The sequence below is a fragment of the Anomaloglossus baeobatrachus genome, chromosome 4 (genome assembly GCF_048569485.1).
Source record: "Anomaloglossus baeobatrachus isolate aAnoBae1 chromosome 4, aAnoBae1.hap1, whole genome shotgun sequence".
Classification (NCBI taxonomy): domain Eukaryota; kingdom Metazoa; phylum Chordata; class Amphibia; order Anura; family Aromobatidae; genus Anomaloglossus; species Anomaloglossus baeobatrachus.
In genome coordinates this window covers 383,034,856-383,050,790 of record NC_134356.1, presented here as the reverse complement: position 1 = coordinate 383,050,790, position 15,935 = coordinate 383,034,856, and the positions used below count along the sequence as shown (strand labels likewise).

Genomic DNA, 15,935 nt, shown 5'->3' with positions numbered 1-15,935 from the left:
TTTACATTGTTAGAGGCATCCAACAATCGCAGGCTGTGTTACTGTATTTACTGATATCCTTATTCATGTAAAATAACATAAGAAGCTATAATTGTTTTTGCAGCAGAATTAAACACAGCACAGGCTGGTGCACAGATCTTGAATAATTGGTGGCACATAAAACCAAACCTTCCTGTTTTTTTTTTTTATAAATTACTGTAGTTCTAATAAAGCACTTCAGAACCTTTATATTAACCCCTTCACAACATATGATGTACAGTTACGTCATATATTATGTTTCTGAGTTTGATGCAGGCTCGCATACTGAGTCTGCATCCTTCCCGGCAGATGATTTCTGAATTATTCATCAGTCATCTGCCTGTAACCTGTTAAATGCCACTATCAATCCCTGAAAGTGGTATTTAATAAGGTTGGCAGAGGGATGCATCATTCCATGGACTACTCGGCGAGCCCGTAACGTCATTGTGGATGTGACAATGGTTTCTCTGCTGAAGACCCCCGCGCTTGTCATGATGGCTCTATGGAAGCTGGAATTTAGCTCACATTCATAGCAGATTATGATTTTTGCTATACAAATCAGTGCAGATGAACTGCTATGTATGGCACAAGAGATCAGATAATTGCAAATTCAAATTCCCTAAAAGGGCTAAAAAAATGCAGTAAAAAAGGAAAAAAATAATAAAAAAATATATAAAATAATAAAAGTATAAATCACCCCTCCTTTTTTGTCCCATTAAAAATAAAACAATAAAAAAAGTACACATTTTTGGTATTGCTCTATTCATAAAATTCCCATCTATCAAAATTTAAAATATATTTATCCAATTGGTAAATTGCATAACAAGAAAAAAAAACACCAGTGTTACGTTTTTTTGTCTATCACAAAATTACAATAAAATGCAAAATGAGGTGATCAAAACATTGTATCCACCCCAAAATGGTATCAGTAAAAACGCAGCTGAGGGTGCAAAAAACAAGCTTCCAACAGGCACCATATCCTAAAAATTGAAAACGTTACGGACCCTTGGAAAATGGTGAAACATGCAATTTTTTTTTCTATAAACTTCCACATTTTTTTTTATCAGAAATATAATTTTAAAGTTGATTTAATTCAATAGATCAGCAGCAACAGTACTATTGCAGACACACCCAGGACCCCCATCTTTCTGTAGCATGCCGGGATGTGGAAAGCGAGTCCCTCGCCGTCGGCTACTGCTTCATGCCACATTACAGATGGAATATACAAACTCCTTTGCAGATGTTGTCAATGAGATTTGAACCCAAGCATAGTGTTAACCAGTGAGCCACCTTTTATTGGATTCCTTTTATGTCTAACAATATATGTGACCACTCGCATCTTTATTCACAATGACATAAGCATTAATAATACCGCCATAGATATAGTGGTGTTGTGTCTATACTAATTTTATTCAAATAGTTGCACTATGCAGATTGTGTTCGAATGTCCATGGTGCGATAAATGTTCTTTTCCAAAATATTACATCTGTTTGAACATCAGGACAGTATGAGGACACAGAACAGCTCAGTGGTTAGCACTGCAGTTTTGCAGCGCTGGGGTCCTGGGTTCGAATCCCACCAAGGACACCATCTGCAAGGAGTTTGTATGTTCTCTCTGTGTTTGCGTGGATTTCCTCCGGGTACTCCAGTTTCCTCCCACATGCTAAAGACATACTGATAGGGATACTAGATTGTGAGCCCCAATAGGGACAGTTTTGTTGATGTATGTAAAGTGCTGCAGAATATGTTAGCGCTATATAAAAATAAAGATTTGTTTTTATATTACAGGATTTCAAAATTAAACTTGAATTATTATCAATAATAATACTAATTATAATTATAATAATATCAAATGAATTTCAAATTTGTATTGTATTTTTTTCCTGATGGTCTAGGTGAAGGTCTAGGAAAGACTGAGGAGTATACGGCATATGGTGTAGAACATAACAGCACTTTATTGGAATGTATGCCTCGATCTTTACAATCTAAAGTCATCTGGTTTGTGCAGAAAGCTCATGAAGCAAAGAAAGATGAGGTATGATAGAAATATTGTAGAGGTTTAATTGTATTTATTACCCGTTGAGTATTCATTATAGTCAGTGAGAACTTCAGTAACCAAATACAAATATTTATGAAAATAATTTCCCTTGTTGATTCTCTGTATGTACATCTATCTGTTTATCATCTATCTATATCAATGAATCAAAAAAGTATCACAGGAAATGTATGCAGTATATATATTTTTATTTTGTTAATATCTTATTTTCTGAGTGATATTACGTAGAAAATATACTTAAAGGGGTTTTTCACATTCAGGATTGTGGATTGTAAACACTCTTAAATACCTAAAATCACTTTCTGCAGGTCCAGCACCAGCTCACTGCCACCACTTGGATCTCAGTATTTTAGTTGCAGTGATGTTGTCATGTTCACAGCGTGAATCGTTTCTGTAGCCATTCACTAGACTTGGTGGCTGATGTCGTCTATGACGGCACAGTCGCTGAGCTCACTGATTGGCCACAGCAGTGACTTTTGATGTAGACTTGACATCACCCCTGCAACCAAAACACCAGGACCTGAGCAGTGGCTGAGAGCCAGTGCTGAACCTCAGGGGTATGAGCAATTAGTCTGATTATTATTTTAGGAGGTTAGGGAGGATTGAGGATTTACTTTCTCAGTGTCTCTGATGTATTAATTCATAAACGAGAAACTGTCAAAGGTAACAAAATGGATATGTAGGAAGAAACTGGGTGTCTCGCCGCGCTATCAACAATGAAATTAAGTGGATACAATTATTCCATATCTTTATTAGCTTGCAAAGGTCAGGTCAACGCGTTTCGGAGGTCGCAGCCTCCTTCCTCAGGGCATCAACCAGTTTGTTTCTACTCTGTCACTTGCTTCCTTATAGATTTATTATTGTGCCTGGCTCACCACTATTACAACACTTTGACTACTATAAAAAAATGCTTATCGATCTCTTTAGAGATACACATAGCTATTAAACAATACACTTTGTTATTTAACAAATAGCCCTGCTATAATGTATAAAGTGATTCCTTAAAAATTCAGGTCCTCCTGTGGAGCTAATCTATCATGCACTTTATAAATTAAATTTTCACTTGTGTTAATATGAGATCTATCCCCACACTCATGTGTTTTTACACATTTGATTATTAATAATCTTTTTTATATATGTACCAGTTAGACATTTTTCCTATATATACATTGCAATTTATTTATTCATTTTATTAATTTTCACAATAGCAAATGGTCTTAGGACAATGAATTACTAACACCACTGCACATTTTTTACGAAATCATTTTTATTCAATATTATATATTTTATTGGCATTTATTTTATTAATATCCTTTATACACAATATTACTTAATTATACATCGATGAAATTTATTCCATATTCATATATTTTTCATCACCTTTAGTTTTGTACCTGGTTCTTTCTCATATGTGCCTGATAACTGGAATAGAGAGATGGGCTAATCACCTCACTGTTTCCTCTCCTTGCACTACCCCCAGATTTTCTTGGGTTTGAGACTTTACATTATTCCTTTTGGCCTTTTATCGCTCATTTATTTTTGAATCCCTTGAATATTTTTTGAAATGTAATTTTAGCTCACACCTTCCTTTGATATCATAAAACCTGACATTAATACTGCCATACGAAATAAATTTTAATATTTTTGATCAGTACTTGGTTACCGTTTTTGAACTGATAAGGATCCCGCCAATGTTTGAAAATTTAGGGTGGTCCTATGATGTTTATCTTCAAGGGTATTTATAGCGGCTCATCCCTTATCTGAGCAGATTATTTGTGTCATTGCTTGATGTCCTGAGGAAGGAGGCTGCGACCTCTGAAACACGTTGACCTGACCCTTGCAATCTAATAAAGACAAGGTATAATTTTATCCACTTCGTTTGATTGGTGATAGCATGGCGAGACACCCGGTTACTTCTTATATATCCAAATTGAATCCTTCGGGACTGCAGCTGTTTCAACTGTACACTACACAAGTATAGGATTTGTGACTTTCACAACCCCTATAGGTGAAATTACCTACATTCTATTGCTTGTTGTTTCATCTGGTAAGACCCTATTGCGCTACTCTTCACAGCTCTAATCTCCTGATTAAAAGGTAACAAAATGTACTAGGTCAACAAAAGTGGAGAAAGCTAATGTAATGTCATTATACTTCTCCATTAATTTTATATGCAGGGAACTGCAGATCTGTTATAGCAAATTAGTGGTGCATGATTAGAAATTGCATTATTGCACCATTACTTGCAGGTGCTGGCTGTATTATACGACAGACACAAGCTCTAATGCACAAGTGCTCAATATAACTCTGCTTTTAATCTTGGTTATTTAACCTTTTCAATGATGATCCTGATATCTAAGTATTAGACAAAGGAAGGGGGCTACTTCCCTTTCCATTTCAACATTTCCAAGCCATAATAGCATGATGCTGATGAATTACTATGAACATTTGGGGCATTAACAATGGTCTCAAGTTCTGTTTGTGGAAGTCTTTTGCTATAACACTGACATGCATAATACAAATAGACAGACAATCCAGAAGTAATTCAGTCCACTCTATAAGCAATCAGAGGTTTTTTTGCGTTCCACCACCCCAAGAAACATAATAACTAGGGATGATCGAATATCACAAATATTCGGCAATATTTGGCTTCACGAATATTTGACGAATAGGTCGCCGCTATGCGAAAATTCAATGTGCAATGTAAAGCGGGCTTTACACGATACGATATCTTTAATGAATTATCATCGGGGTCATGGTGTTTGTGACGCACATCTGGCGTCATTAACGATATCGCAGTGTGTGACACTTATGAGGGACCTTAAACGATCACAAAAGCGGTCAAAATCGTTTGCCGTGGAGAGGTCATCCTGAAGCAAAAAATCGTTTTCTGCTTATTAGCGATGTTGTTCCTCGTTCCTGCGGCAGCACACATCGCTGTGTGTGACACCTCAGGAGCGACGAACATCTCCTTACCTGCGTCCACCGGCAATGCGGAAGGAAGGGGGTGGGCAGGATGTTACGTCCCACTCTTCTCTACCCCTCCGCTTCTATTGGACGGATGCCGTGTGACATCGCTGTGACGCCGCACGAACCGCCCCCTTAGAAAGGAGGCGGTTCACCGGCCAGAGCGACTTCACAGAGCAGGTATGTGCGTGTGACGCTGCGATAATGTTCGCTACGGCAGCGATCACCACATATCGGCCGTACGACGGGGGCGGGTGCTATAGCGTTCGTCATCGCCAGCAAATGCTAGTGTTGTCGCAGCATGTAAAGCCCGCTTAAGTCTATGGGAAGCCTGAATAGTTGCTATTCGGCAACTATTCAGGTTTCCCATAGACTTACATTGCGCATCGAATATTCGCAAATAGTCGAAAAGCGGCGACCTATTCATCGAATATGGGCATAGCCGAATATTTGAGGTATTCAATCATCCCTAATAATAACAAGTACAGTCATATGAAAAAGTTTGGGCACTCCTATTAATGTTAACCTTTTTTCTTTATAACTAATTGGGTTTTTGCAACAGCTATTTCAGTTTCATATATCTAATAACTGATGGACTCAGTAATATTTCTGGATTAAAATGAGGTTTATTGTACTAACAGAAAATGTACAATCCGCATTTAAACAAAATTTGACCAGTGCAAAAGTATGGGCACCTCAACCTAAAAAGGACATTAATATTTTGTAGATCCTCCTTTTGTAAAAATAACAGCCTCTATTCGCTTCCTGTAGCTTTTAATGAGTTCCTGGATCCTGGATGAAGGTATATTTGACCATTCCTGTTTACAAAACAATTCCAGTTCAGTTAAGTTTGATGGTCGCCGAGCATGAAAAGCCCGATTCAAATCATCCCACAGATGTTCAATGATATTCAGGTCTGGGGACTGGAATGGCCTTTCCAGAACATTGTAATTGTTCCACTGCATGAATGCCTGAGTAGATTTGGAGCGGCAATTTGGATCATTATCTTGCTGAAATATCCATCCCCTGCGTAACTTCAACTTTGTCACTGGTTCTTGCACATTATTGTCAAGAATCTGCTGATATTGAGTTGAATCCATGCGACCCTCAACTTTAACAAGATTCCCGGTGCCGGCATTGGCCACACAGCCCCAAAGCATGATGGAACCTCCACCAAATTTTACTGTGGGTAGCAAGTGCTTTTCTTGGAATGCCGTGTTTGTTTGCCTCCATGCATAACGCCTTTTTGTATGACCAAACAACTCAATCTTTGTTTCATCAGTCCATAGGCCCTTCTTCCAAAATCTAACTGGCTTTTCCAAATGTGCTTTTGCATACCTCAGATGACTCTGTTTGTGGCGTGCTTGCAGAAACGGCTTCTTTCGCATCACTCTCCCATACAGCTTCTCCTTGTGCAACGTGCGCTGTATTGTTGACCGATGCACATTGACCCCATCTGCAGCAAGATGATGCTACAGGTCTTTGGAGGTGGTCTGTGGATTGTCCTTGACTGTTCTCACCATTCTTCTTCTCTGCCTTTCTGATATTTTTCTTGGCCTACCACTTCTGGGATTAACAAGAACTGTACCTGTGTTCTTCCATTTCCTTACTATGCTCCTCACAGTGGAAACTGACAGTTTAAATCTCTGAGACAACTTTTTGTATCCTTCCCCTGAACAACTATGTTGAATAATCTTTGTTTTCAGATCATTTGAGAGTTGTTTTGAGGAGCCCATGAGGCCACTCTTCATAGGAGATTCAAATAGGAGAACAACTTGCAAGTGGCCAACTTAAATACCTTTTCTCATGATTGGATACACCTGCCTATGAAGTTCAAAGCTCAATGAGGTTACAAAACCAATTTAGTGCTTTAGTAAGTCAGTAAAAAGTAGTTAGGAGTGTTCAAATCAAGAAACTGATAAGGGTGCACATACTTTTGCACTGGTCAAATTTTGTTTAAATGCGGATTGCACATTTTCTTTTAGTACAATAAACCTCATTTCAATCCAGAAATATTACTCAGTCCATCAGTTATTAGATATATGAAACTGAAATAGCTGTTGCAAAACCCCAAATTGTTATAAAGAAAAAATGTTAACATTAATAGGGGTGCACAAACTTTTTCATATGACTGTAATTCAAAATTGTAATCACTCTAAAATAGTAGCAAGAAAAGCCTCAACTAGAAGTCATCCAAAGAAATACAAAGATCTTTCAAATAACTCTGATCTCTTTGAATACAGTGGACAAAACAAATAATTTTATAAAACAATAAGTGTATTTAAGTATACAAAAGGTGAAAAAAATAAACTGTAAGTTCTATATGATGTTAATAATAATGACACCTCTCAGCAAACAATATAAAAATAAAAACCCCAAAATAATTGTTATTTTTCTGATATTTTTCATGCTCCGTAAAAATAAAATATAAAAACTGCAGAATATACTATTTTACTACAAATTATGCCATATGAATTATCCTGCAAATAAAAAGTATTAATAATGTAACATATCTGGAAGACAAAAAGAGTTATGACTTTCAAAAATCTGAAAATCAAAGAAGAAAATAAAAATGATGCATCACTAAATATCAAAACTAGATGGAATTCTTAACCCCTTAATGCTATATGACAAATATATCTGTCAATAGCACATGTTGCTTTGTGCTCATTGCTGGATATATATCTCATACTGATTGCACCAGAATCTGTACCAGTTTGATCAGCTTGAGAAACCTGATGATATACACAGCTGCAAAATACGTACAGCTGCACTCTAGAATGCTAACAATTAACAAGGAAACTCTGGTATTGCATTACTGCTATAGGAATATTTGAAAAAAGAAATTAGCTTATGTATTGGGCAATGCATGTGAGCCCATTAACCAACAACAAGGTGATCTCTTTTATACTGGAAACATAACTTAAATGCCTAGATAGAGGCATTTAGGTTGGGGTCCCAGTATATTAGAGATAACCTTGTCATTGGTTATCGGGCTCCCATGCATTTTCGGCTAGCACCTGTTCACACTTGTTAGATGTGTGGGGCAGTCTTTTTCAGATATAGTCAGCTGGGGTCTTTCTCTAGCTGCTTACATGGGGCATCTCGCCGATCCCAGAAATGGTATCCTTCATATTCAACAATTAATAGTGTAAATGGAAAATGAGGAGTTTGACAGAGGGAGAGCTCACCTTCTGTCATCCCATTAGCTTCTCAAGGAGCATGATCATTGTGTGTGAATAGGTTGCACTATGGTCTCCAGGTCTGCTGAGTACTTCAGCCTAACAGATCCCACTTGAGGTGTGGTTTGGTCTGCTAGATAATGCACTGTACTATATGGTTAATGCAGTGTATTTCATGAGATTATATTTTCAAATTACTCTTAGAAGAGCTAATAAGAAATATGAAAATCATGTTTTTTAATGTTTAAAAATACAAATGCAAACAGGCATGTGTGTCCCAAAATGGTACTAATATATACTATAGTTTTAATAAACAAGCCCTTAGACAGATCTGTTGAAAAAAACCTACAAAAATGATGCCTCAGATTATGATGCAAAAAAATGGTGTTACCTTATTTGCTTATGCAAAAGTAATAAAAAAATATATGAATTGGGTATCACCATAATGAGATAAACCCATACAATAAAAATATTTATTTATTCCATATGGTAAATACTGTAAGAACAAAAGTACAAATATAATGCTAGATTTGCTATTTTTTGTTTCTCCAGTCTCATAAAATATGAAATTAAGAGTGACCAAAAACAGTATTGTGAAAACTACAATTTGTCCTGCATAAGCCTTGTATATGGAAGAATAAAAAAGTTGTGGGTCTCAAAAAATAATGTATATATTATTTGTGTAAAGGTAGTACACAAAGTACGTAACTTTATTCTGCAGGTTGATAAATTAACAGTGATATGAAATTAAATTTTGTCAAGTAGACTGAATAGTGAATGGTTTTTCAAAAAAAATCCAGAATTGCTCTTTCATTTGTATTTATCACCTCCTAAAAAGTGCAATAAACGTGGTCAAAAAGTATTATGAAACCTGAAGTGGAACCACTGAAAACTACATTTCGTCATGCAAAAAACATCTTCATACAGCTGTATTGACAGAAAATTGTAAGATGCATGGTTTCAGAATGAGGCAGGGATGGGATTCCGCTGGTTCTGTCCAGTTCGGACGAACCAGTTGTTAAAATAGCAGCCGGGTCCCCGAACCGGACAGAAACGGCTCTGGCGATCCGGTTCCCTGTATTCACTTGTGTTAGTGTCTTTAAGACACTAGCACAAATGAATCCTCTGTGCCGCACTTCCGGGTTCAGTGGAGCCTGTCTGCTCCCTGACCTGGTGTGCAGTGACGTGCTGATGCTGCAAAGAGGTCATGGCAACGTGGTGAGGTAGCTCCCCCTGCTGCCGCCTGTCAGCGTCAATGTGACCGCAGAGTGCCGCGGAGGAAGGAAGACAGAGGAGCAGCTGCCGGTGCTTAGACCAGGTAAGCACTCAGTGAGCCAAAGATGCAGGGAGCAGGGAGAGGAGCTGCATAAAGATGGGAACTATATGGGGAGAAGAGCCGCATAAAAATGGGAACTATATGGGGAGAGAAGGCCGCATAAAGATGGGAACTAAATGGGGAGAGGAGGCCACATAGATGGGAACTATATGGGGAGAGGAGGCCACATAAGATGGGAACTAGATGGGAAAAGGATCCATATGGTACAGAATCTGCAGGGGAAAAGGAGCACATGGGATACGATCTGCTTGGGAAAGAGACCATGATAGGATCTACAAGGGAAAGAGGCCATAATCTGATGGGATCTGCTGGGGAAAGAGGCCATAATGGGATGGGATCTGCTGGGTAAAGAGGCCATGATGGGATCTGCAGGGGTAAGAAGCCATGATGGGATCTGCAGGGAAAAGAGGCCATAATGGGATGAGATCTGCAGGGGAAAGAGGCCATAATGGGATGGGATCTGCAGGGGAAAGAGGCCATAATGGGATGGAATCTGAAAGGGAAAGAGACCACATGGGATGGGATCTGTAGGGGGAAAGGAGCCACATGGGATGGGATCTGCAGGAGAAAGAGACCACATGGGATGGGATTTGTAGGGGGAAAGGAGCCACATGGGATGGGTTCAGTATGGGGAAAGAGACCACATGGGATGGGATCTGCTTTGGAAAAGCAGCCACATGGGATGAGATCTGTATGGAGAAGGTCATCCATTCCAATTTTAACAGGGCTCCTTTAGGAATAATTTTTAAGAATTGTAGAAAAACCGTTTAATACAATATGACTGACAGTGACTGGAACAACTGGTGCTGGACAGGAGAGTGAAGGTATAGGAGGGTAAGAAGGGGAAAGAGATTTTAATTTAAATTACTTATATTTTTTGGTTGAGGAAAGTGCGTGAAAATGGGTGTGGCTACCAAAATGGGTGTGGTTACAGAATGGGTGTGGTTTTCAAATGGCCAGGGTTTTCACAGAACCTGTTGTTAAAAATTTGAATCCCACCCCTGGAATAGGGTGACAAAAAAGGTTTAATTATTGCACATAAGTCATGAGACATGAATTAAACAATATAAATTTGGTATAAAAAAAAGTATAATTTAAAGTAAAGTTTGACTAAAATTTAAAGTATAAAAAAAGCACTGCAGTATGGCTGTTTTCTTTTCTTTTTCTTTCCAAAAAGAGTTAACTAAAACTTAATTAATAAGTTATATGTGCCCCAAAATAGTGCGACTGACAAATACAGTTCATGCAGCAAAAATGAACCTTCATACCACTATGTTGCCGAAATAATAAATATAAACAAGTACATAAATATATAGCTAAACATTATGGCTCCTTTGCTTTATCCTTAAGGCCTAAAATGGCCTTGCCCTTAAAGGGGTTAAAGAGTTTTTAATGGAATTAACAATATATAAAGTGACAAACTACGATAGGAAAAATATATTAATTGTTGCTATTTTAATATTAATAGGCATTACTAATATAAAAACAAAAAATATATATTTTACAGTATGATTTTCACTATGTAAAAAGTTAACATCTGGAGAGATTCTTGGAAAAATGAATACATTTGTGTTTTATAAATAAAAATTGCAATTACAGTAAGTTATAACTGTTATTATTTGCTTTTTAATTAGTTCCTTAATTTAACTTTCTAATTATCATTTGATTGAAAATTAACTGAAAAGTTAGAAATGTAATGTATATAGTGCCACTTTTGCCCACAAACTAGTAATGTACCTCCGTCACATTCATAGCCTCTAAAGGGACTGTTAGCACAAGGGCATCATGATATGGCCAAACATTTAAGGAAGCACTCACATCTAAAAATTTTATTTCCTTAATATATTTAAATACTCATATTATAAAACACTGTATACTTACAATTGCTCATTTTTCCCTTCTACCCGGTTAATTGTTATCTTTTCTATTAGGTCTATGATATCATCTGCCAATATATGTAAAGTTGTGTGGAATTATTAGCGCTATGTAAATGAATAAAATTATTAATTATTAATAATCATTAAAAACAGACTAGCTGAATCCTTCTAAGCTCTATGTAGAAACAATAGGCTGCTGTCCTTGAATGTGGCATCCTTAGAACTTCAAATCTAGATCACTCAAAACACTTTGTAGTTCTAATGATGAGTCATGCAGGAAAAATACACTTCCTGTGTCTAAATAGAGCTTAAAAAAAATTCAGCTAGTCTGTTTTTAATCACATAATCACATGATTTTATAGACCTTATGGAAAAAGAAAATAATTAACTGGGTAGAAAGGCAAAATGAGTGATATAATATACGAGTAATGGCAGCAATATATTAAATTAAGAGGACAAAAACTTGAATGGGAGTGCTTCTTTAAGTGCACCTTCCTACCTACCGTTTTTTTCCAAAAATAAGACCTCGCCAAATATAAGCCCTAGCAGGGATTTTAGGCGCAAGGCTTAAACATAAGCCTTACCCTAAAAATAAGCCAAAGTTGAGGTTCAATAATGAAGCGTCCATGCAAATAAAAATGTTAAAGATACTGCAGGAAACTTCATTATGGAAAGCAGACAACCCACAATCATTGTCATGAGACGCCGAGGGGGAGGCCCTCCAGTGGATTGTACACCCACACACATCAGATCACACACCTGCATACATCAGATCAGACAATGACTCATCAGGGTGCACATACACACTCACCACATCCAGCAATACCAATTTCTTCTGGCTGGCAGAATTTTGAGATGCAGCATGGTGGAACACAAGGACCTGCAGCTGTGGATGGAATGTTTACAGGATCTGCAATGCATAACTTCCTCCCTGCAGCTGGAGGCATTCTATGCCGCCAGATATGGTGAGTGAGTGAGTGTGTGTGTGCAATCTGATTGGTGATTGTGTGTGTGCAATCTCATCGGTGATTGTGTGTGTACGTGAATGAGTGAGTGTGCGCGGTCTATTGTATGTGTGTCAGCCAGAAGCAGGGAAGGATAGCATGCGGCATACCTGCATTGAGGGCCCACCGGAGATTACAGAGAGAACTTGGGAGCCACACAAACGTCTGAGGTCTGGTAAGTATGAGTCTCTCCTGGGAAGAGGAGTCTGCGTTTTTGGAGGGGTAAACTTACCACCAACCATGTTTCTCCAAGAATAAGACCTACTCCAAAAATAAACCCTAGCGCTTTTTTGGGGACAAAAAAAGTATAAGACAGTGTTTTATTTTTGGAAAAACACGGTAGTTGTTTTCCATATATTTCTGCCCTTCTCTTTCTCTATGAAGCTAGAACTGTAAATCAAAGAAAGGGTGGTGGTTTTAGAGGGAAAACAAGAAGGTGGGAAGGTGCACCTAAATGTTTGGTCATGCCATTATGCCCCAAGTGTACTTGCTTTGAACAATCATTCTGTGCTGACAGAGTCCCTCTTAATATTGTAAACATTCTTACTTCAGGTTACTTTTAAGCAAATATTATTATAGTGATATGAACATTATATTTTTTCCTTTAGGTCAAAACAAGTGAAAGAGTAATAATAACAGCGTTTGGACTTCTATTTCTAAAGTTGCAGAAATCAGATGCTGGGATATATTACTGCCAAACTGTTGAAAATTCTTATATCCATACAATTAGAAAAATGACTCTGGAAATTTTTGAGGAAGAACGTGTTGATGACATGTTTCACAAAGAAGAAGAAGAAGAAGTTACACTTCAAAAAATGCCATGTCCTGGACAGCCAAGCATTCCCCAGTCATCCAAACAATGGTATAAAGAGTTCTTGCAGCTGATTGGATATAGTAATTTTCAAAAAGTTGAGGAATATTGTGAAAAAGTGTGGTGCACAGATAAAAGGAAGAGAAAACTGAAAATGTCTCCAAATAAATGGAAATATATAAACCCACAGGAGCGTAAATCACGTGGGAAATCAGACCATCACCGTATGCCAAGGCACATACCACAACAATAAGTTTTCTACTTCGAACTGTTTAAGACTCTATCAGCAATAATTTACATAAAGATGAAGACAGCTAAATATATTCAATCATCATCTTAAATCAACATATCTTATGAAGCACCAACAACATATTGACTGGTTTGGCATTATGTACATATTTTAACTATTTTATTAAAACTCTTGTTTCTAAATATGTTTATATCCATAATTTAAAATGGATTTACTTGATTTGCTTCTTATTGTCTGTTTGTATATTATACCCAAAATATAATTTTTTTTTTACATAATGTATCAAGGGCTAGTTAATTTTATCAAGACTTGAGCAAATAATTATAGTTTGCGAATTCTGCAAAATGTAATTATAAATGCTATCATGAATAAAAAAGTTGAGAAAAGACAGGAGGTGATTAGGTTTAATGTTTATGCAATCTTTAATTAAAATTCATTAAGCTGTGTTAGTCCAAAAAAAGGCAAAGCAATACCCAAGAGCCATCAACCATTTTAATCTCCGAAGGAAAAGAAATAAAACTTTCACCCAACGCAATAAATGAGACATGAGGATTCAGCATATATCTAATAATGTATGAGCTCATAATGTCTAGAAGGCATCTTTTTTTTCTAGTGTCAAATTCATCTGCTCTTTTAGCACAAACTAAAGCTTACAATACTCTGATTTAATGGAACTGTTTATGGAGCCTCTAAAGTTCAGCCTTGTCCCTATGTACACTGTCACCTATAATTCCACCAGATATTTACAATTTTATTGCACTACCCCATTTTACTCAAGCAGATGTAACTACATTTTGTCTGTAGACATTCTTAGCTTGCCCTATAAGCATTGAGTTAGTAACCGATGGGCCCTGCTGCAAAATTTTGGCCTCACCTCCCCCTGCATGGTCAGGTATCTGGGCCATTGTAGAGTTCTAAATCCTATAAGAACCCATGAGTTTCCCCCCTCCCCCTTCATTATGTAGTAATGTCCCCCATCCTGTACTAATGTCCCTCATATTGGGCCACTTCCTGGTTATATGTGCCCATCCTAGTTAATATGTCCCCCATCCTGATATATTTGTCCCCATCCTGGTATATAAGTTCCCGAACCTGGTGTATATATGTCCTCATCCTGGTATATGTCTTCATCCTGGGCCTATCATAGTATATATGTCCTCATCCTGGGAACATCCTAGGATACATGGTCCCCATACTGGGCCCATCCTGGTATCTATGTCCTTATCCTGGGGCCCTTCCTGGTATATACAGTCTTTGTTATTTCTCTAATGCATTAAAAAAAATCCTTTCTACTTGCCTTCCTTTGCTCCCACACCGTGCAGCAATCTCTGTAGCTAGTGCACAGTGGCCAGCAGCTGGAGTCGTATCCAGCTGAGGCAGATGCTGGAGTTAGTGGGCCCCCTGCACCAACAGACCATGTCATGATCACGAGCTTTGCGACTGTGATCGTCACACCTCTGCCACTATGTAAATTCCCACAATTCTAACCATCCAACACTTGCTAACTAGGTGGAGTTCAATGGTTTGTTCCTTTTACAATTATAGAATATGTGATATCCTTGTGCAGACTGCTGAGGACAACACATTGCAGATGGATTTATTTAAAAATTATAAAGTTTTTAAAACACAAATTCCTTTAATCCAAAAACATGGCTATTTGGCTAGCAGATGATCACATACTAATGGGATATGAGAAAAAACAACATAAAGTCTTTTTTTTCAGAGCTAATTCCAAATTCTACTGCTTTGGAAAACAACTTAACAATATAAAATGTACATTTATATTCAATATATTGCATCTTGAAAAAAAATCCCAATACTTTTCAAATCCAAAACTATCATATTATTGAAAAGGATAAATCATGAAGAAATCTACATGCAAAAATGTAAAAATGTAGAAAAAAAACCATTTCCCCCTTAAAAAAATGACTAGTGTGACAAAGTGCAGATAAATTCTATTTTTTAAAAAGACAATAGCAATGAGGGGATCGGGTAAATTTCAAAATTTTCCCCAGGAAATGTGATTCACAGATAAGTTATATACTTTATTTCTAGTACAGTCCCTTATTATACTCTGGGGTCTTTATTTATGGACCCAAGAGCATAATAAAGGTTATACATATATATATATATATATATATATATATATATATATATATATATATATATATATATATATATATATATATATATATATATATATATATTTATATATATATATATATATATATGTGTATATATATATTTATATATACTGTATATATATATATATATATATATAAAAACTTATGCTCACCTCATTACCTACCCTTCTGGATCCTCCTCACAGTCAACTGTCTGGTCCTTGTTGCATGTTCTGATTCCCACCATTGAGAATTCTTTGAGTGAACAGGGACTTGATGACATTTATTAGATATTAAAATAAGTACAATCT

The 15,935-nt window shown here is 36.9% G+C and overlaps 1 protein-coding gene across 2 annotated transcripts in view; it reads left to right on the top strand.

Moving 5' to 3' along the window:
• Positions 1-15,651, top strand: part of SEMA3E (semaphorin 3E) — a 391,499-nt gene extending 375,848 nt beyond the window's left edge. For both annotated transcript variants that reach the window (XM_075345228.1, XM_075345227.1), the window contains exons 16-17: positions 1,914-2,053; positions 13,049-15,651. In XM_075345228.1, the coding sequence (XP_075201343.1) occupies positions 1,914-2,053; positions 13,049-13,504 (596 nt within the window). In that variant the 3' untranslated portion in view covers positions 13,505-15,651. The remainder of the gene's footprint in view (positions 1-1,913; positions 2,054-13,048) is intronic.
• Positions 15,652-15,935: the final 284 nt, after the last annotated feature.